Below are 22,878 nucleotides of genomic sequence, written 5' to 3' on the forward strand. Positions count from 1 at the left end.
GCCGCCCGGGGGGAGCATCTCCCCGCGGGGCACGACCCTCCCGGCGCCCCGCTCGGCGTCGGCTCCCCCCGCGGCGCGGCGGGGTGCTGCCCGGCGCAGGAGTCGCGCTCCCGATCCAGCCCCGGCGGCGAAACAATGACTTGCGCTCTCCCGCGGGGCTGCCACCGCCTCTCGCGTTTCTGGGCCCGCGGCGGCGGGACGCGGCGCAGACCGCCCCCGGGGCGCCCTCACAGCCCGCCGGCCGCCACCCGCCCAGCGCCGCCGCCGCCCGCCCTCGGAGCGGGGCAGCACCACCCATTGGGGGAGAGGAGGGCGCGGGCGCCGCACGGTCCGCTCTGCCGCTCTATTGGCCGGCGTGACCGCGCTTCGCTCTCTCATTGGCTGCGGCCGCCGCCAGGCAGCGGCGGGGTCGGGCGGTGCCAGCCCGTTGCTGCCCGCCCTCGCCGCTGTCGCTCCCGGCGGGCGAGTAAGTCCGTGAGCGGCCGAGGCGGCGGAGGAGCCGACGGGCGGGAGGAGTGAGTCTGGCTAACGGTCGTTCTCGCGGAGCCAACTTTTCCCGCGCGGGGTTGGGGCAGCCCCCTGCGCCGGCGGGACGGTTGCGGCCGTTGGGCAACTAACGGCCGGCTTGAGCAGAGCCCCTCCGGCTGCGGCTGCGGCGCGGCGGCTCCGTGGCGGGCTCCCCCGCCCCGCCCCGCCCTGCCCTGCCGTGCCCTGGGGCGACCGGCGGCGCGCGGCTGGGCGGCCGTTACCCGCCGGGCTCGCGCGCGGGAGGGAGGGGGCGGCGGTGGGTGGAGGCGCGGGGGGCGGCTGGCGGAGTTGCCGCGTCGGGGCCGGGGGAAGCGCCGGTGCGCGGGAGGGGGCGGGCGGCGGACGGGCAGGGCGGGGGGCTGTGACGGGCTCGGCGGGCCCCCTCCCGCCTGGCGGGGTAGAGCCGCTCTCTGCCCCCGGCGCGGGGCGGGCGGGGGGGGGCGGCTCCGGGCACCGGCTGCAGCCTCCCCCCTTCCCGCGGGTCCCCCCGGGGCGCCGCCGGCATCCCGGCCGCGCCCGCCCGCCCGCCGCGGTCCTCCCGCGCCCCGTCTCTCGCTCGGCTCCCGGGCGGTGACCGGGGAGGGCGGAGCGGGGCAGCGGCGGCCCGGCCGGGGCCGGCGGGGCAGAGGTTACTCGTGCGGCCCGGAGGAGGCAGCCGGGGGTGCGGGCGGGCGGCTGCGGGCGAGACAAAGAGCTGCGCCCGCCCGTGTCCCCGGAGCGGGGCCGGCCCCACCGCGCCTGGCAGCGGCTCCGCGTGTGCCCGCCGGCTCCTGGCGAGGTTTGGGACGTCGGGTAGTGGCCCGCTGTGAAATGCAGTAATTCTGACCGTCCCTTGTGGGTGCTTTGACCCCTGTCGCGTTGGCCGGGGTGCCCGCGGGTAGGGATGCGAGAGCGGGCAGCAACAGTTGCAGCTGCTGAGAGTTTGTGGTTGAGGTTCGCGAGTAGGGAGACCTGTGGGCTGCAGGGGACTGTGCTTGTGTAGGCTTCGGGGTTTAACTTCACACGCGTTGAACTGAAGTAACTTTCCATGTGGTTTGTGTTTTAAAGGTAATAGTAAAAACAGAAGTAATGCCCGTGGACATGGCTTGTTCCCTGTAATCCCGGAAGCCATCACGTTTGTTTCCCATCCAGCTGAATTCGAACTTTATCCTGAATAAGCTTCTGAAATCTTATGTTCACAAGGAAAAGATTTGTGTACTCAAGGTTTAAGTCTTGATAACATTGGTCTTTCATAATTTTTAATAATACACCACTAGTGCGTGAGAAGAAGACTATAGAAGAGCAAAATATGGAAGTTTCTAAGAAGTGATTGCTCTTAGGTTCGTTAGCTGCAAATCCAGATTTGGTGATTAGTTGTGGGTTTGTTTGGTTTTTTTTTTAAAGGCAACTTGAACAAATGACACTCCAAAGAAGCAAAAAGCAGTTTTCTGTAGCAAAGTGTAGACTGGCATTGGCAATTGCTTTTCATGGCATCTAAAATGCTTTTCTGCAGTTTTTCCCTCTAATAATGTAGCTAGATAATACAGTGTCTCTTCAGAAGTTTGTGCTTTTCACAGAATGCCTTCCTCTATGACTCTGTGCCTTGCTTTTGTTGTTCTCTCTGCTTTCCAACAAGTTCTTTTATGTTGTGAAAATTAAGTAGTGTTGTAAAGCTTAGTAAAATTAATTTCCAATTTATTTTACGTTCATCAGTGGAATACTTTTGGTAAGAGTAATGTACTTTGAAGCTGAGTTTTAGGTCCATCTGGCACTGTTCTTGGACATATTTTTTTCCTCCAGAGTAAGAAGACAATATGAAAATACTGCTTTTGAAATGCAAAACGTGTCTGCTTCTCTTCTGTGATAATCTTTTTGTGAGGCAAGGTACTTGTAACAGGCCTTTTATCAGAGAGGTGGCAATTCTGAGGAAGTTCAGTGTTACTTTGGATGATTTATTAACTGTAGCAATTCACTTCCATTCAGTGTTGAGCTGTTTTAAAAGTAGGAGTTAAATTTATTCAGAATGCTGCTTACAAGGAAAAAGGCTTTCCACAGGCAGAACTTCTGCCGTAGCCTCCTGAATGGGAGGATTTTCTTTCGCTTGAGAGTGTTCATGGTAGACATCTACAGGCATAGCTGGGTAGTTAAGTCACTTGGATTCTAATTTTGCAAGGACTTGTGTTGTGAACAAGTGTATGCGTGAGATATTGAAAGGCTAGGCACTGCAAATGGTATGTGTCATCTGTATTTCACTTAGTACAATGGGGCTGACTGTAAGCTGGGAGAAGAGCCCATTTACTGATGCATATGGTATGACTGTATCAAACCTAACAGTCGCTGAGTTCAAGTCTAATTCTTAGTACATGTTAGTGTAAAACCCCAGTATTTTGAACCTTCTTTGTGTGTTCATGTCAGGAAATGCACTTCAATTAAATCCTGCCTTAAGGTAGGTGTTAGGCTCTCTCTTAACCTGTCACTGACTATAACACATGCGACGTGAAAATCACCTTGTTCATTCTGGAAACTCATATATGAGTTATCAAATGTTGGTTAATGTCTGCCTCTCTTAATTAGAAAATAAACATCTATTTTATGGCCTGACATGACACCATTTTGTTTCAGGTTGTGTGGAAGATGCATAGTTTGAGAAATCTGCATAATTTGTAAGAGGAAGGTCACAGTTCCCAGGCTTTTCTTTGGGACTAAGAGCCTGTGGAGTACTTCTATATTTGAGGCTTTCAAATGAAACTTTCATGAGGCTTAAATGTTTATGTTGATGACAATATTAAAATGCAGTGCACTTGGACTCTTGACAAAGATCACCTGGGCGCTCTGCAAACCTATAAAGCCTGTGTTGGGAACAGCTTAGACTTAAATCCGTTAGATGGATCACCAGGTCAGATTTCATTCCCAAACCTTCACTTAAGCAAATGTGCTCTCTGCATAACCTGGTACGTTTTGTCTCATAAATACAAGCCTGGGTACAAAGTTTATACTTGATTCTGCCGTAGGATCCGTGCAGGTAGTTTTGTGGGCATAAATGGAGATTACATGTATGAATCACTGAACTTGTGTGTTACGTCCAGTGTTACCAGCCAGTCTTCCAGGAGCAATATGCATGAAGTTTAAGCAGGAGAACCTATCATGCTGTATAGGAAATAAGAAGCTTGACAATGCGACCTTCACTGTGTGTATGTTCTGTCTTCTGTGAAGTTGGGAGAACTAGAGTCCAAATCTCTTATACTTTAGAAAAACAGAAGACTACAAATTTGTAGTTATCTTCTGAGGTATAATAGCTTGATGACTGGAGTGACTCTATAATCTCTGACTTCTTCCATGGTATTATGAAAATAGTGTGCTTAAAAGCTGCTTTTTATATGCAGGGTTTTTCAGTGTGTTGGTTTGTAATTGGTAGAATGTACTTGACAGTATTTGGTGGCTTACTAGAATCTGATAGTTTTCCTGCAAGTATAACACAACAACAGCCCACCTCCACACGCCCCTCTTAATTAGAATTGTAGGCATGAAATCTTTTCTTTAAATCCATTTTCTTTCTTTTCCAGAAAAAATGGCCCTTTTGGCAGTTTGCTGTCTTCAGTTGCCAGAATTGAAATGGTGGCATATTAAATACACATTTGGGAGCGGAGAGTATGTTGGATTTAAAGCAATTTTTTTTATTAGCATCAGTTAATTAGGAACTTAAATTGGATTAATTGATTTGAAATGCTTCTTGAGGTAATCTCGGAAGGCAGTAACAAAGTGATGTCAGGATAAGGACTGAAATCTGTGTCAGATCATTGTCTTTAAAGGCAAGTACCACCAAAGTATGAAAATGTTTTGAATGTGTAGCAACTACATATTGCTGTAAGGCTGTGTTTAAAGCTTGTAGGCTGCTCAAGCTCTGCGTGCTGTTAAAATGTTTTATTAGTTCCTGCATTGACCAGAATCTTTCCAATACTCTGTAAGTGTATGCACACACTTTTAAGCTGAAGTACTTCTGCCTGCTCTCAAGATTTTCTTTATAAGTAACTGACGCATAGAATATATGAAGTTATTTGAAGACATTGGTGAAATTTAAAAAGTTTCCCATGAGGGTGAGGGGTGAAATGCTTCTGTATTTGTTCTTGTTGTAAATCATCAGATTTCTAACAGAATTTGTGCGGGAACGTTGTTAGCATGAAAACTCAAATACTCCTGGATTAGATTTAAAAAACAAACAAACAGCATCCGAAAGATCCGGCAACTATAATAGTTTTCAATTTACAGCACATCTAAAATAATGCAGGATATGAGGTGTTTTCTTGTACTTCTGATGAAACTGTTGTGAAGCCTTTGTCCTAATTAGGGCCATGTTCAAGAGCAGCAGAATAAAAATAGAATGTCAGCTTAGTCTGGGAGGGTGACTGTTATTTACAGTGATTTCTTTAGACTCATCCCCACATGAACTTACATGCTTTGGTAACAACTGGAAAGGTAAACGAAAGCCCTGTAACTTAAAGCCCAAGTGAGTACTGAAATTGAACGTGACCCTTTCTTGTCATTGCAGTTCTAGAAATGGGAGGATGTTGGTGTATCTGTTTCTGTGTGATGAATTAAGGGCTCTGTTTATAAGGCTTCAGTGTCACTTCTAAATGGTGTACAAATTTAATACAAGTGGGTTCGATAAACAGTTGTTACTAGGAGGAGTGTTTATTCAAACTGGAATCAATAAAGTATGTGGAATTTGGACAGATACTTAATCACTCTTCTGTATGGAGAATGTCATGAGAAGCGAGGGCGTGCATGAAAATACTTCTTAGTTTATTTTTAATGACCAGCATTGATGAAGAGTCATCTGATTCTTGAGAGGAAGACTAGAAATGGGTTATCTTTCCAAAACAGATGTATGTTTGTATTCCTCCATCTCTAACCTCTGATGATTTGAAATGCTATGTAGCAATCAAAGCATAACAAAGAAATTTAGATAAAAGCAAGACTAGCCAAGTAGCAAAACACCTATTGCTGAAGCAGAAGTCACGAATTATGTGTATTCCCTGCTGATAAACTTTGTGACAGAAACTGTATAGTTTGGGCACTTTCAATAGCTCTTAAAGACAGCTCTCCTAGGTAAGAGATAAGATATCCTTTAGATCTTGTTACTTTTTTCTATTTGAAAACTAACATTTAATTAAAAATAGCATAGTATGCTCTGAAGCTGCGCTGGATGCTAATTAACTCATTTCAGTGGTTAAAGCCACGCTGTCTCCTAAGGTTTCCTGCTGTTTGCACTGGATAAATATTTATGCTTCAGCAAGGCATTACCTTCAACCTGATGAACAGTGCATACAACTTTAATGATTTTGTTAACACTAAACGTGATTCAGGACTATTACTATGTTTTATTGCAATACTTTTTTTCTTTTTTCTTTTTTTTTGTAGAAAGAGGAGAAGCAGCCCGTTACACTTTACATATGTGGCAGAGAATTAAATCTAATACTCAATAATTAAGCTGTCTAGCAGTCTGGGTATTGTACAGAAGCTATTGCTGGATAATGTAAGGTCTTCCTGAGTGTCTGGTTAATGGACAAGGCTGTACTAGATCATTGTGGTTTTTTTTCAGTACCTGAATCCCATTCTCATATGTAAAGACAGTTGTTTTGTATTTTTAATGCATTTTAATCCTACAGTATGAGCTATATTAAAGGAAGTGACTGGAATATGTATAAAAGCATTATGTTGACCTAATAAATCTGAAAAAAAATCATTTAAGAGGTTCTTAATACCAGCTACCATCTGAAACTTGGGATACTGTGAATATGTTCAAACAGTCTGTCATGTAAGATGTGTTGGGTGTAGTAGGAAGCAGGTTATAGGATCTTCAGGTACAAAAATAAGACCTTTTCCCCAGTAACACTGCTTCTCACTGTCTGCTGGCTGAAGGAAATTGTGTTACTCTTCCAGAGTTGAAGTAGATTGCAAAGTCAGACTGCAATGTCGTATATTTTGTGTTAGGCTGATGAAAGGAAATTTTTGTGAAAACATGGGGAGGAGTGATTAGGGAATTACTTAGCTCTTGGTGCTTTGTGTTAAAGCACCAATTTTATGTTCCTTACAGTAACTTTACACTGGGTTTTGCCAGTGAAATTGAGTGTTCTACAGTTTGTTCTTAGTGGCACATCTGGCTGAACAAATTACTACCTACTCAGTTAAAATAGCACCTTTCTTATTGATTTTCTTCAGGTTGTGCCAAAATACCTCCTTGCTTCATGTCACATGCGTGGACGTGCTACTGCTTTTACTCAGTTACAGCTTTTAGGCTCAGTAAGCTCTAGTCTTTCCACTCTCTCACTAATTATATTGACTCCATATGTCAGGTCTAGAAAGACTAATAGGCTCCTGCATTTTTTTGTCCTGCTTTGAAATAAATTCCCAGTGCAGCAGCCAGAGGAGCAGGTGAGAGGCTTTTGACAGTAATTTTGCACATCCACTTACATGTGCGTTCTGCAGCTTTCCCAGTGCTGGTATAGTACTTGCCAATTGCTGCCTGTCTTGAAAGAATGTGATTTACATTTAATTGTAAAGCTGGGGAAAAACATTCAAATTTCTATTCCCCCCCCCCCCCCCCCCCCCCCCCCCACTGTTTCCTCAGCAGCATTTTGTGTCAGTACTGTAAATGATGAGTATGTTCACCACAGTGGTGTAATGATGAGACACTATACTTAATCAGATTTGTCATGTTACTTAGTGAAACACAACCATGAGAATGCGGAGTACTTAGTGATATGTATCTTGTTGTGTAGCTTGAAGTATCAGGGTTCTGTTGTTTCAGCTAGAATTGGTTAAAGTTTTGTTGAATTTTTAGTAATGTGTGCAAATAGAGCAGAGCTACTCTTGCAGCACTTCTGCATCGTGTTAGAGATCGGCAGAGTAGTTTGCAATCTCTGCTACTTTTGCTGCCTTAGTAACTTTTGCTTGGCATGTGTATTTACAATATTATTCTCTTTCGTACGCTAAAATTTAAGACTGGTTGGGGCATGTGCATTTGTACTGGTTACCAGCAGTTCTTACTAGACTGCAATGGTTATTTGTGCAGTGATACTTTATCCCAAACTGTTATTGGCAAGCTGTGGCTGTACAGGAAAAACTGATAAGGATTTTCCACCTGAAACTTAACATAATCAGAGTAAGATCTCTAAATTATGCAGTTTCTTTGCATGTATAATGCATACATTCATTCAGTCCTTAAGTAATGAAAAATCTTTGATTTGTTCTCATTTTAGTGGTTTCAAAGGCATCTTACATGTTTTGCGCTATTCTCACAAAGAAGCAGATGATAGTTCTGTGTTCACAGAGTTGCAGCAGTCCAGTGAAATGGTGACAAGGGCTAACTAACTTCCTTGACCATTTACAGCTGCTTTCGGTATGGTAGCACAAGTCCTGTATAAGTTCAGTAGCAGCAGCAGTAGGATGTGGGTATACTTGATGTCAAGGGAAGAAGAAACACTTTAAAGAAGGTCCCTGCTTGTACAGTAAACAGAGGAACTGACAAAAGTGTGAATAGGAAGTTTACTGAGTGATGAAACAGGAACCAAATCATGCCACATTTACCCTTCAAGAGGTTCCTTAAACGTGTCTCCTGATTTTAAATGATAGATGTATGATCTTTGTGTTGTGCAATGAACCTCCACCCCCCAAACGTCATACCCTTTGAAAAGTGGCTATTCACTGAAGTCGTTTTTGTTTTTTCCTCTCATATGGTAATAGCTTTCTTTGCTCTTGGTTCATTGTCACTCCTCTTCCCTATGGATATGACAGTTTTTACAAACGTTATCGTGTTGCTTCCTAGGGTCGTTAAGCTGTATTGATACTGTTCAGCTTTGGTTCATTTGAGTCCACTGTGTCCCAAATACATGTGTAGTCAATGACCAATTTCCATGTACTGTCATAATTGCATCTGCTATTCAAGTGACTTTTCAGTTGCTGCTTGTAAGCAGAATACACTAAATCAAGTTCCAAATTCATAAACTTCAGATTATTATAGAAACAAATTTTGGCTACTTTGTCGTTAGGCTACAGGAATATTTGGCAGGCTCTAAATCATGAAGTCTGTGCTCTAAACCAGGACTGTGAATTTGTAACTGAATATTGAAGTATGGCTCGCTTATGCCAGAAATACCAGGTATGTAGGTCTTAAAGAATGCACTTAGAAACCAGGCCTGTCTTGAGCAGAAGACTTCTTGAGATTTAATAAGATTGCAAATAAAAGAAAGAGGAAGGGAAAATGAATGCATGCTCTGTTATTTTTAATCTTAAACTGCTTTCTGCTACCTAAGTGATTTCAGTATCAATTCATTAGAAACTTTCTGTTGTTACGGCTTTGGAATAACGGCAGATAACTAGGCGATACCATTTACCCTGGATATCTGTATGTGAGTTGCTCAGATAAGAGTCCCTCCAGACCCTCTTTAACTTGAGTTTCATTAGATTTATATTTCTTTTCTTTGACTAGTATTCTGAGCTTTAGATACTTTCCTGATGTGCGAACTTTTTACTTGAGGAGTTTTTTCATCTAATATTAATTCAACCTAAATTAATATGCCCTACAATATAAGACAATTAACACCTTTCTTTTCTGCTTTACCAGTATTATGCTTTTAGGATTTGACTTTTTTTTTTTAATTACGTTACAGAGCAAGACATACAGGGTAGTAAGTTGCCTGAGTCTTCAGGTTGTGCACCCTTTGTACTACAGCATATGAATTATATGTGGCAATAGAGTGTTTCATGTGTTGGATGTAACTTTTTCTGAATGAGAAGTTAAAGGAATCATCTTCTTCTGTTGCTTATAAAGTAGTAAAAACCCACAAAGTTGTTCTTAGGTGCTCTGAATTTTTTTTCAACTTAACATGTCCAGTCTTGTGAGAGGAACAGGCTTGTGCCAAGAGGGCTGTTGTGGGTTGGGGCGGGGGCTAGGAGGGAAGGGGATGAGGAAGAATGAGAAAACTGACATGGAGAGATAAAGCATGTTTTTCCTGAAGCTGTCTAACACAGCATTATCTGCATGTATTGATGGATCATTTTAATTCTGTAACCTAACAGAGAGCAATCATCAACCACTCCAAGCAAGCTAAATCCTGAGATTATTTTCAGTATTGATGTACCCCTCCTGTGCAAAATGCACCTTTGTACAGCTTTTTTCTGTCAGTGAGCTACTGAAACATGTATCAGTAGGCCACCATAAACATCTTTTTCCCACAAAATCTGTGGTGAATTTCTAATAGCAAGGTTCCTGCTTTTCTCTTGTGATCTTTGGAGAAATGGTAGAATGGTATATTGGAGATAATACTGTGCAAATATTAAGCTATCGTGAATGCTAGTGCTGTTGTGTTGGTAGAGTTAGGATGATGGGATTTATCACAGAACTCATTTGAAATAAATGCTCTAGAGTGAAAGTAAAATCAAACCCTTCCATTGCAGTTATATTTGATCACATCTGATGTTACTACACTATATTGTAGATCTAGCCTGGGTAGACACACCATAATGGCTACTCTTGCAGTGTATTATGCTCTTAAAAGAATATTTCTGGGACATCCAGACTTATCCCAGGATTTATGCCAAAAGCATAGTTTCATGCTTTTTTTCAAATGCAGTGTGTTGGACTTTCTTAGATAGGAGTGGAAATGCTTTGAAAGGATAGTTCATATTTGTGCATACATGAAAACTTAGGAATGTTTGCGGAGCAGGAGTCCAGGTTGTAGAGAGGAGTTCTAACAGGACATGTGCAACTGTCTGGTGAAGGAGGGTATGAATTCAAAGCAGACAGAATTCTCTTTAAATGGTTTTCATGCTAGTAATACTATTTTCACAAGTTTTTAGAACTTACAACAAGTAATTTTTGGCAAATAATAAGTCACTTCTGAAGTACATGTAAGTTCTGCAACCTAATTCTCAGTTTGTGGAGGTAGAAGAAAGGTTCAGCTGAAATGCAGTCCCAAGAGCTGCTACAAAATTTCTTCCTCGGGGCTTTTGTAGTTATCTTTTGAAGTTAGTCTCCGGCTTGCAGTTGGGCATCTTTGCCTTTCAAATTGAATGAGGTGCAGATACCTAGATCTCCAGAAATCTCATTCCCAGCCAGTGGAGTTCGGAAGTTTTGGCCGAAAGTGTTGCATTCTTAATGTCGCTACTAGAAGGCAGAAGGTGAAGAGCCTGCTCAAACTTCTGTCCCTGCTCTGAGCTGAGTCTTTTTCCTTCTGATAAGTCACTGCTAAACTGCTTGTCAGATGAATGCTGCTCCAATTGCTTTAGCTGGAACTACATGCTGTAATGGTAGGAGGTGTTGGAATTATGCCATTAACAGTTGATGCTAGAGATGAAGTACAGACTCTGCTCCATTCTCCGCATGCTTTTTAGGTCATACTCAAGCTATTGTGTAGCATCTGCTTATGCATGCTTTACACAGAGTCGTCGTGACAGCTGAATTACCTGACACCTTTTTGATACGCGGCTGAAAGTTCTGAACTCTAACTTGAGATGACTTGCAATTTTCATATAGAAGGGAAGACTTGTTTTGAAAATTGGCTTGCAGCAGACTTCACAAACAGCTAGATTAGACTAATCACTAATAGTAAAGGTACACTACAATAGCACTGAAGTTTGATGAGGTAAGGAACTAGATGTCGCAGCACTGCTACCAAAATAATGCTCTGTGCTCTTGGAAAGACTACTGGTTGGTTCAAGACTTGTATGCAACACTGAAACAAGATCTATAACATAATTATTCTCTCTTCATCCGTTATTCTGCTTCACTATTTTAAATTATTTTGGGTTTCGGGGAAACTTCCTGACTTCACAGGGATGTAGCATACTTTGGGCTTAGGGAAACTAGGGCGCACGGGAACAGTAAGTTTACTGTACTTGGGATTCTGTAGAGAATATTTCTTGTAAGTGGGTAACTTTGGCAGCACTGCTTTCCCTTACAGAAGTTATAAGAGCACTGTGTCACCTGCTGCACTACTGCCGGCTCATAGATGCTCTTGACACAAGTTACAGGAGTGCTGATACATAGAGAACAGATAGTTTGTGAAGTTTTCTAGTTAGTTCTTATCAGAGCATAAAAAGGTACCTTAATACTGTGGAATTCCTGTGGCTAAAGCAAAAACTGGAAAACTTTTTTGGATTAGGTCACTTTTATAATATTAGCACACTGTTCCCTTTTACAGATTTGTTTTTGTTTCAGTTATGTTCGGTTAAGCTTGTAGTTGTACTCACTTTAATGTTAAATTCTATATCCTTATGGTGCATATCATTACTACCTTGATTTTTCTTTGTGTATGTTAAACTGGTAACTATATTAATCCAGAATGAGTAAGAACATACTTGAAGACAAGATTTTTTCAATTACGTATATCTTATCCAAGACTAGACTGTTTATATCTGTCCTTTTTTAAAGGTTTAATAAGATGTAAACAATAGTGTTTGCATGGAGTAAAACAAAAGAGGAAGTGAGTATATTTCAGCTGCTAAGAAAAACTTCAGAAAGTAATAGCTCTTATTTTCCTATAACAGATGTAAGTATCAGTATATTACAGATGACAGAAAAGCTAACACTTGAAGATACACTGCAAATGAAATGGCTTGAAAGAGAGTACAGCTTCTGCAAGCTGGAGAATGAGATGTAACCAGAGTAAGTTGTTTTACAGATGGTCAGTTTTGACTGACTGTGGTTACCAGTATGGCCGTCGCACTTAGCATACTTTTGTGCAGAAGGCAGCAAGGAAGAAATAGTAAATTAAGATTTTTTTTAAATTTTTTTTTTTTTAAAAAGAATAATTGAAGCTGTGGAAGTTACTTGATCTTACTTGTTTGGCACTGTACTGCTAGGACTGCTTTTGTACTGCTTTAACAATATAAATCTGACTTACTATGGCTTGTATAAATTCAAGTAAGTATATCCATGTGTAATCTCCTACCTCTATCTTGGTGAGTTGTTTAGCTGGCATGAGTCATTCAGTTGTCTTGAAAGAGTTATCCCTTTGCTGGTAAAGGGCAAGTAGGAGATTAGTTGCATACAAAGGTGGTTTGTAATTATTTGCTGATCTGAAGTTGAGCAAATAGAGTCACCAGGAGTCAAACATCAGGGTTAAAACCTTCAAAAGCCTAAGGGATCCTACTTTCTGCTCAAGACTTCTTAGAAAGCTTTCATTGTGAATGTTTTAGGTCATGTGTGCTCATATGGCTGTTTTCCAGCATTGTAAATGATTTTATGGCCTCAGCTGGTAGGTGTGGGGTGTTTTGGCTTTGGTTTGTTTTTTTTTCCTTTGATTTTTTTTTTTGTTGATAGAATTGAAAGGTTGTAGAAGGCTGAGTTGTAGTTTGATATGCCAGGTATTCATGTGTAGGTTTCTGGGCTGAAAAGCATCAATATTCTCAGGTGCTGGATCTTTTGCACAAGAAACAATTGCATTTAAGACAGTTATTTATAGTTTCTATACAGTCTAGTTAATGTACGCTTTCTTTCTTTAGAGTAACTGTTCTTTTTCCTTGTTTGCTGTCAGCAAAGCTTAGTTGAAATCTCTTGTCTGTGACCAAATATTACTAGGCTTATGATGTTAAAAAAGTTGTAATGGATAACATTCAGGAGGACTTTTCCATTTAATGAGCAAATACCTATCACTTTGTCATATCCCAAGTGTAAGTTGTTCAAGAAGCATATGTGCCCAAGATCAGGAAATCTTACTTAAATCTGTATCGTGGAAAAGTCCATTGACCCCTGACTTTTCAAGGCTGATGTTTCACATCGTGATCAAAAGTGTAAGCTCCAAATAAAGTGATTGCATCTAGCGCTGGCAAGGCTGGGGAGGGGAAAGCAGCAAAACTGAAAAATGCCCTTGGCAATATGAAATTCAAATTGACTGCAATTTCAGTTCCTAAGGTTCAGTAACCTTTACAAACCACTGCGAACAAACATGTTCAAAACAGTTATCTTTATGTAGGTTCAGTATTATATTGTGAAGAAGACTGTAGTTATGACCATACTGAATCGGATCAGAATTTCTGAAACCTTGTTGTCTAAAAGTGGCTGTTAACAGAGGCCTAGAGAGGAACGTTCTGGGGAAGCAACTTCTGACTTCAACTTTCTGAACCTATAGTTTCACCTAATACTTGTTAGCTCTTCAGCTAGAAGATGCTGAACAGCCATCTCTTGTCATTTTAGGAATTTGCTTGAGCCTGAGTCACTGATGGTTGTTGACACTGCCTGACTTTACACTGAAGGTGGCAATTATCAGAGAATATTTGATACTGAGTGCTTGAGCACTGCCTGCGTTGTGTATTTGAATAGAGCATGTGACTGTTTCAGGCTTAGTGCAATGCAGTTTTTGTTCTTTTGTGCAAGTTCGAAAAATGTCAAGAAATCAGACCTGGCCTTTATGGTTTCTGAAACTTGCCAGGGTGATTTTTGGAGTCTTCAGTAGTATCAGTTTGTTTTCTCAAGAGACTTTCAATGATTTTCTACCCATTACTGCACCTACAAGTATTTGTTGGAACAGGATAGCTTGACCATATTCGAAGTTGTATAGTAAATGAACAGATACCTGTATCACTAGAGTGAGTTGTACATTAACATCAGGAAAACGCCTTCTCTTCTTTGGCAGTTTATTCAAGAGTACCCTTGAGCGCATGCTGTTACCTGTTCTGAGGCTTACCAAGGATTCTCTTTGTCTCTGAAACAAATCGGGAGAGAAGAGGGTTCAGCAACACGAATGTGAAGTGTAAACTGTAATTCTTAAGTGAACCTGATGAATGATGGGGAGGTGATTTAAAAACTTTTTAATAACATTACCACTGAATCTGCCACTTCAAAGGGTAAGAAGAGTTGAGTCCTAATTGGCCTTTCCCTACTTTTGTGTATAAACTACTACAGAATACAAGGTCAACACGTACTGGGGACTTGATCTCTTATGGGTCTCGTACATGCTAACAGAATGCTCACAAATTTACTTTGTTCCTTTTCTGGGATGAGTTGACAGATTTGGCTGATGGTTCATAAAAATCTTAACTTTCTGCTCTGTTCCCCTTAGGCTTTTTTCATTTCTATTTCATAGCAAATAGTACAATGTTCCAAGCAGATACTTCTCAGATTAGGTAAGGATGCAGCATATGCTTTCCCTCTTCTTCCAGCAATTCCCAGAGGATGGGGCTTGAGCAGTTTTTGGCTCCTGGTTTTGTTTTTTCCAGCTCTGTGACTTCCACTAGCAAATAGCTAATACTGTGGTTCCAGAAGGTCAGTTCTGCAGAACTCAAGTTCATTCTTCATCCAAGTACATTCTCCTTGTACTTAATCCAGATGTCATTTACACGCATGCCATCTGTGGATGAAGTTTACAAAGGCTGTGTAGCTTTAAAGAATAGGAAAGCCACCTATTAATGAGGATTTCTTTTTAAAGAACAACCTGTGCATGCGTTGTCAGTGATCTCATTCAAGGCTATAATTTGATATTACTGTATTAAAGCCTTAAGTGACAGGTATGAAATACTGAAGCTGTTTAAGTAGATGAATTCACTGGTAAGTTTGCCAGAGAATGCACATTGCATATTAATTCATCTTGGCTCACCCTCCACAAGCTCAGTCCATAGCAACTTTTTCTCCTCCCTCAATTAAAATAGTAAATTCAATAAGTTTCTGGTGTATTTATGCTGTAAAGGAAAAAAGAATGGTCTTTGTAGAGACTTTGTAGAAGTATCAAAAAAAGACTTGCTTTTGTCAGATAAACTTGCTTGATGTCTTACTGCAGTTGCACTATTCGAAACAAAACAAAAATTGGTACTGCCTATGTAAGGGGAGTGTTATTACAGTGTTAGAGCAAGATCAATTTACAGCTCTTGGAGGCTGCTTATTACTTAGGAGCAGATCCAGACGACAGTCTTACTTCTGGATCTTACCTTACCAGTCAAGCTATAGCAAAAAGGATTGCAGATTTTGAATAGAATGTAAATTGAAGTTACTCTTCTCTTGTTGATATTTGAGCTCAAGTTGCGTATGTCCTAAGGTTCCAATGTTAGGGATTAGTAAGGAGTCTATGGCTTTATGTATGCTTGCTTTAAACGGATATTTATTAAGAAAGCTAGTTTGTTAATTGTTTGGTATAAATCCTATTTCTTGCTGCTAATCCAAGTTGAGAGTCCTGTGGAAAGTGCTCCAAAGTGCTTTTAACTCACAAGGCGTAAACACACCATTAAATTTGCCATGTGTTAGCTGTGCTGCAGTAGCTGTGCATGCTTTCATCGTGTGGCAAATGTGAAGTAAGGTGCAAAGACCCGCAATGGAAGCGTGTCACCTAAAGTTGCTTTGCTTCATGCGTGATGTAAGTTAAGAATATACATGTGACTAATAAAAGTTCCACAGAGATGGGCAACCTGACTGTTACTGAGATGTATCACGAATGATTTTATGATATCATTTGAATCCTTGAGACTTCTTCCTCTTTCCGGCAACTATCTGCCATCAGGACATCCAAATGACTGCCAAATCTTTTGGGATGAGGAGCATGGGGACATTTGAAGCTGCTTGTTGGTTTTAGTCAGTGTTGTTTGATTTGTGAAGACAAAAGCAATTTGTTTTTAAAGGAATTATCAAACTCCACTCATCCAAACTCTTTGCAGAGACTTAAGAGGAAGAGACCAAGGGAAAAAAAAAATCTATTTAAAGGGAATTATACACTGATGTACCTTAAGACTTCTTTTGGGAGAAATGCTGTGTAGTGCTTGCTGTATTGTTTGAATTTTTGTTACAGTTTTGGTATTTATAAAGTACATTCTCAATAGAATTTTACAGCATTTTTAAAAGTAACATGTATTTACTTTATCCACTTTATGTTGCTTTAATTCCATAGTGACTGGAGCATCTAATGCTTGCAATGCCCTGTGTCTTGCAGTTGAATCCACTGAAATGGAGCTGTAATAAAGCCATACTTTCTTACTCCTTTTGGGATTTTTTCTGTAAAAGGTTAACAGATGCTCCAAGTTAGGCCTTACTTTGGCCCACTTTGTGTTAGATATTCCATTTGAGAGTTACATTTGGTAAACTTCCTGTGGGCTTCAGAAAAAAATTGTATTAAGTGAGATTTGTTAATCTTTCCTTTAGAACAGTTTTGGGTTTGCCGGCTCATTGTTGCACCTCAACTTGGCCTGTTCTTGAACTAGCACAAAATGTGGCAACTGTCAGCAAAATAGTAGGTCGTTTGCCCGTTTTAATAGATTCCCCACACCTGATGTGTGGAGTTGAGGTGCTTTTTCCTTCTAGGGAGACATCAGTGTAACAGATAATCTTTGTCTTCAAGGAAAATAATTATGAAATCAGATTTCTTATTTGTGACACTCAAATATGTGTCGCTGTGGATGCATGCATATGTGCCTGAGGTTAAACAGTATGCTCAGAAGGGTATATGCATTTTTTTTAATGTGGGAAGGTGAAGTAAGGACAGTCTACCTTCTGAGCATCTCAACTGCCTTAACTCTCAATGGAATGACCCTGCTACTTATAAAATTAAAGGCTTGATCAGCAAAAGCTTTGTCCTATTTCTTTTAGTTCAGCTTTTTATAGATTTGATTACAGAATTCATGCATTTGCCAAAAAAAAAAAAAAAAAAGACCTGCCTTCAAATACTCGGCCATAAAATCTTGAAGTATTGTCCTTAGTCCAAATGATAATGCCAGCCACGGATGCTCTTGCTGTTTTTACTGGTCAAATGAATCCTGTGTTCTCTGGGAGTCTCTAATCTGAAAATAGTGCTTGATGGATCAGTAGAAATAGGTGAAAAAAAAAATGCATCCTTTGGGTAAATGTGGTATCAACTATGGACTTGGAGTATCCAGGACTCTTCTGGACACTTCTAAAGCACGGGTTTCTTGCTTTGAACAGGCAGTATTAGTGCAGGCATTTGTGTTATTAATGGGGCTCAGTAGGGAATGGTTACTATTGTCGACACTGCTGAAGCATGAGACGTCACTAAAGCCTTTGTCCACCTTCACAGGAATGAAAATAGAGCTAGTGAACTGTGTGGTTCTGTAGGAACTATCATTGCTTTAATAATTGTAGAAGCCTTTGTGTTTGTTATCACACGATATTATCCTTAAAAGCCTCACTTCACAGCAGGTTTTGACACACAACCTATACCATTCAGAGGCCACTAATCCATAGTGTCATCATTATACATTTAGAGACTATCAGTGTTGTCAGAAAGAGTTGGTATTTAGCTGGATGAGTTTCCTTCATGGCAGTTCTTCCTATTTCTTTGTTGATACAGCATGACAGAATGGATGAGGTTTGAATGGGCATTTGGAGATCAAGTCTAACCTCCTTTGCTCAAAGTAGTGAAAATTGGATCAGGTTGCTCAGGATCTTGTCCAACTGAGTCTTTAGTATCTCCAAGTCAGAAATCAACTTGTCCATTGACTCCTCAGCCAATCTGGGCAACCTGTTGCAGTGTTCAATAGTCCTTATGTGAAATTACACTTAAACCCTTTTTTAGAGTACTTCAGTTTGTGCCCCTTGTCACAGGACACCAATGAGAAGAGCCTGGCTCTGTCATCTTTGCTCCCTCCCGTCAAGTAATTATCTACATTCATAAAATCCCTGTGAGCCTTTTCTTTAGGCCTGACGGTCCCAGCTCTCTCAGACTCTGTGAAAGATGTTTGTCCATCAGTTTTGTGGCCCTTTCCTAAACTCATTCTAGTATGTCCATGTGTCTGTTGTGCTGGGGAGCTCAGCGCTCCAAGCGTGTCTCGCCGGCACCAAGCACAGGGAAGGATCACCTCGACCTGTGGTGATCTGGGGCTGTTGGCCGTCTGCTGCAGGGCTGGCGTGGCGGCTCGTGTTCCCCTTGCTCGTGGAGACCCCCCGGGCTTTTTTGGCAAAGCTGCCTGCCAGCTGCCTGGCCCCTGTGTGTGCTGGTGCCTGGGGTGGGTTGTCCCCAGAAGCCGGACCTGGCGTTGCCCTTTGAACTTCGAGGGTCGCGTGTGGGCTCCTGTCCCCTGCCTGCTGGTGGCCTGTGAGTGGCAGCGCAGCCGCGGGGGTATCCACCTCTCCCGGCCTCGTGTTACCTGCGAACGTGCCGAGGGTGAGCTCTGTCCCGTCACCCGCCTCCATTCATGAAGATTTTAAACCGTCCCGGCGCGGGTACGTCCTCCCGGTGCGCACCGGTAAGGCCCGGTCTGCAGCTGGGCCGCGTGCCGCTGGTCCCAGCCCTCTGGGCCTGGCAGCTGTGGCAGTTTTCTGTGCCTGGAGGCCTGGGGTTCCTGAGGTGGGTTCCTGGGGGCTGCTCTTGCTGGAGACGGGAGAGGCAACGGCGGTAGCGAGTACCGTGGCCTTTTCCGTATCTCCTGCCAGCAGGTCCTCTTCCCCACCCAGCTGGGGAGCCCTGTTTTTCCCTTGTCTTCCTGATGCTGATGTTATTTTCCATTCTGGAGCATTCCTGATCCTTCTTGCTTTGATCTTTCTTCCTCTTGGGATCCTGTGCTCTGCTGTCATGGTCCACTGTGGCTGCCCTGACCTTCACATCACTGCTGAGTTTTTCCATGTTTGTAACTATGATGCCTTCCCTTGTTGGCTCCTCTATAATTCCTGAAAGAGGTTACGATCAGTGTACTCCAAAAACCTTCTGGGCTGCTTGTTCCCTTCTGTGTTGCTTTTCCAGGTGATAACAGGATAGTTTGTGTTCCGTGTGAGATCTTTGTACCTGTAAATGTGAGGCTTCTTCAGTTGTAGGAACAGGGTCTCATACATTTCATCTTGGCCAGGTGATGAGTAGCAGACACCTGCTACAATGTTACTCGTGTGGATCTGCCTTCTCATCTGTGACCCATAAGCTCTCAGCTGTTTGATCCTCCATCACGGGGCAGAGCTCCATGCATCTTTGCTGCTCTCCCAAATGAAGGGTGGCTTTCCTTCCTCACTATCCCAGACTGTCCTTAAAAAGCCTGTATCCAGCCATGGCAGCAGTCTGGTCACATGAGCTCTGCTGCTGTGTCTCGGTGATCTGCACCCAGACCACTCCTTCCTCCTGCTTGGTTGCCATGCTGTGTGTGTGATGGTGTATGGGCACTTCACAGAGGCACCCTGTCGGGCTGATTTGCTAGAGAAGGTATTAGAGCTTCCCCCGTCGTGTGTCCTGCAGGCAGTGCTTCATGTATGTGCTTATGTTTGAGGCGTGTCCCTGGCTAGCTCTGCAAGGTCTCTTGCCTGTATCGCTTTATCCTTTGCTTGCTAGCTCAGTCTGCCACTTCCTCACTTGGCTTTGGGTTGTCATCTGCCTCCCCCGATGTTGCTGGTATCCTTCTTATGGGCTGCCCCAACCTTCTACCTGCCAGGGGAATCGTTTTAGTGGAACTGCTGCTGCACTGTACCTCCTAGGTGTTTACAGCTGTAGTATTGCTGTTTTCTCCAGAAATTAAATCTAGCCCTGTGTGGCTTGTAATTCCTTAGCGCCCTTCTTAATTCCCCTTTTGTCCCCAGAAAGGGTTATTCTTGTATGCTTTGTGCAGACTTGCTTGTCTTTCTGGGGTTGTAAGAGGAGATTGCCTTAGCTGGTTCCCCATGATTTCATCTGACCAGGTCATTTATTTGTTGATAGTGCTGGGGGGGAGGGGAGGGAATCTCTAGTTGTTTATGCTGCTATTGTGTATGGAAATGATCCAAGAAGTTGCTGGACAGACTGTTAAACTTTATTTCCTTTGCCATTCATGTTTGAATAGTCATTTGTCACAACCATGTCCTATGCATTGAAAGATTTTGGTCACTTTCTCTTTAGGTAAAACCGTACTTAGGTACTTTCCTCCTTGTTTCCAAATGTGAAATCCATGGTCCCAATTTTGATAAGTTAACGTGTATTGTTGAATAGTTTACCTATGCCTAGGGTATCCCACACAGCATGCTTTTTTAATAGTTCTGTATCTTAACAGACATTATGTTGCTCATTGTTTCAGAGTATGTTGTTCCAAGGGACAGTTGGTTTTAAGCATTTTCTCAGAAATTAAGAGACATCAGAGATTTCAAAAGCCACTGCATCTCTTGTGTTGATCTTGCTCTGTCTGAGATGGTGCAGGACGTTGGTCAGGGGAGTCCATCTCAGGCTACACGCGGAGGCAGCAGGCTCATTGTCCTGCAGTTGCTGCCATCGGGGAGGACCGAAAGGTTTTCAGTCCGCCTTCGTTTCAGTGACCTTTTCCAAGTTAGGAATAGCAGTTGACTAGGAAAAAAACTAAACAGTCATTTCTCTTCAGTGAGCCCATACAGTTTTCTCTTGAGTTCTGTAAGCTGAAAAATAAATTTAAATTGAGAAGGTAATATTTTCTGTTTTCAAAATGCCATTTCTGCAGATCTTTGACTTAGCTTCCCACGCAATACATACTTGGAATTTATTAAACTGCTGTATGTGAAGACTCCCATGCTTAATGCTCCCAGCAGCTTGCATAAGTGAGGTAGAATAAAAGTTCAAAGTAGTGTCAGCATGTGAAATGTTAACAAGTAAAAGCATAAGATTCTTTAAATATTCACAGGGACTTGATTTTCATCATCTGTTTAGTGCAGTGACTACATAGTTTTCACAAACTGTTTGCTTGTTCTTTCAGGCTGAAGGTTTTGGAACGGATGTTGGAAGATGTTAGCTGTGGATACTGGGGTTGTGGAGGAGTGGTTATCAGAGTTCAAGGTAATATACTCTCAGATATTTAGCCAGTAGTAGTTGAATCACTGCTTGGAGCAGTATGTGGGAGTGCTTGATTGCTGTAGGAATGAAGAAAAATAGTAAATTTGGGTTTTGCTGCGATAGTGTATTATATACAAATGTCTGCTTGAAAGGATTTTTTTCCTTGTCCTCTTTGGGACTACGTACTTCCTGATACAGAGCAGTGAAACGTTTATCAGGGATGAATGGTCTTGTTGGTTTGAGTACGGACTAGACTGTAGGATTTACTCCTGGTCTACTTAGATATAATGGGAATGTGTTTTCCTATCTGTATAGCAGAGTATGATCTCCTTTGAAGGACTGTAGACAAGCAGTACTGTAAGAGCTATGAATAACAAGTTTAAATGTACAGCTTCCAAAGGCTCGTTAAAAAGATTGGATTTTTTACGCTCAAGTACTGACAGAAAATCCGTTTAATGTTAAAGAAGAACTGTTCACAAATTCCAGTTGATATGTTCTTTCAGAGTATATGCTTTATGCTATGTTCATTAGCTGTGTACAGTCAGTCTTGAGAACTCCTTAAAGCATGGATCTGCAAGCTGCGAAGTTTCACAGTACTGAAATTTCAGTGGGGTTTCACCTGTGAAATTCTTGGTTTTTATCTATTTCCGTCCGCTGTCATATTCTATATCGAACTGTCTGCAAAATGATAAAATCCACTGTGTCTTCTGGCAATTTTGTTGTCCTGAAAACATGCTCATTTCTGCAGTAAGGATTTCTTTGTGAAACAAGTTTTACTTTATAGTAAACTCCGATAGACAGTAGCTTGTAATGGAAAATCGTTGCAATAACTGTTACAGTTTAATGATAAAAATAGCTTTTTGTAGTCGTTAAAATATTTTTATTTCAGACACTGCCAGAAGCATCCATATCTAGCTATGCTACAAACTTGAAAGACAAGAGTGCTTTGATTTCATCTCTTTACAAAGTAATTCAGGAGCCACAGAGTGAAGTGAGTATATCGGATCACTTGCACAAAATGTCTGACATAACACTGACAAAATAAGACCTTGTGTGCTAGTTAATTGTGTTCTAACTATGTGAACCACAGAACTACATTGAAGAGTCTCAGTCAAAATACTTGTTCTTAGCAATTGCATACTACCGTGGAAACAATTCGGAAGTTTTGTAACCTACTGATCATAACTAAACTTGCAGATCATACTCATGGGCTTCAGGACTTGGGTATAGAATTGAGAAATATATTAAGGAATAGAAAGATGTTTGAGACTGACAAAATTCTTTCTGTAATTCAGTATCACTCAGATGAGAATGTATAGCAATCAGAAGCTTGTCTATTACAACCCAAGAGAACAATGTTAGATAGGTTTGCAATCCTTTTAAGTTATTGCTTAGGCTTTGGAATTTTTTTTGTTCCCGTTCTAAATACACGCACTATATAAATACATGCATTTATACAGTGGATGTACCCTTGCTGAAATGATGGCAAAAAAACCCCAACAAACCTGGGGGGCAGGGGGTGTAAGCTAGCTCTGAACCTGTGCCAGGAATGGTTCCATACCCTATGGCTGCACTTGTTTTGAAGTGTCCAGGTGAGTTTGGAACATACTGAGCTGCTTTTAATTGTGTGTCTAATTGCATTGTCTTGCTTTCTACTGTCCAGCAAATCTTGTGTGTATTATTTTAA

At 42.0% G+C, this 22,878-nt stretch overlaps 1 protein-coding gene across 8 annotated transcripts in view; it reads left to right on the top strand.

Annotated features, from left to right (window-relative positions):
• The first annotated feature begins 372 nt into the window (after positions 1-372).
• The window catches only part of HYCC1 (hyccin PI4KA lipid kinase complex subunit 1), a 49,882-nt gene continuing 27,376 nt past the window's right edge, over positions 373-22,878 (top strand). For 3 of the 8 annotated variants that reach the window (XM_080382183.1, XM_080382190.1, XM_080382189.1), the window contains exons 1-3: positions 373-515; positions 21,115-21,194; positions 22,081-22,182. In XM_080382183.1, the coding sequence (XP_080238309.1) occupies positions 21,144-21,194; positions 22,081-22,182 (153 nt within the window). In that variant the 5' untranslated portion in view covers positions 373-515; positions 21,115-21,143. Of the gene's footprint in view, positions 516-1,575; positions 1,732-1,827; positions 1,848-12,054; positions 12,173-21,114; positions 21,195-22,080; positions 22,183-22,878 lie in introns of those variants that run through there. The other 5 variants (XM_080382185.1, XM_080382188.1, XM_080382186.1 and 2 more) reach the window with 5 other exon arrangements.

Source organism: Falco punctatus, assembly GCF_963210335.1.
Source record: "Falco punctatus genome assembly, chromosome: 4".
NCBI classification, from domain to species: domain Eukaryota; kingdom Metazoa; phylum Chordata; class Aves; order Falconiformes; family Falconidae; genus Falco; species Falco punctatus.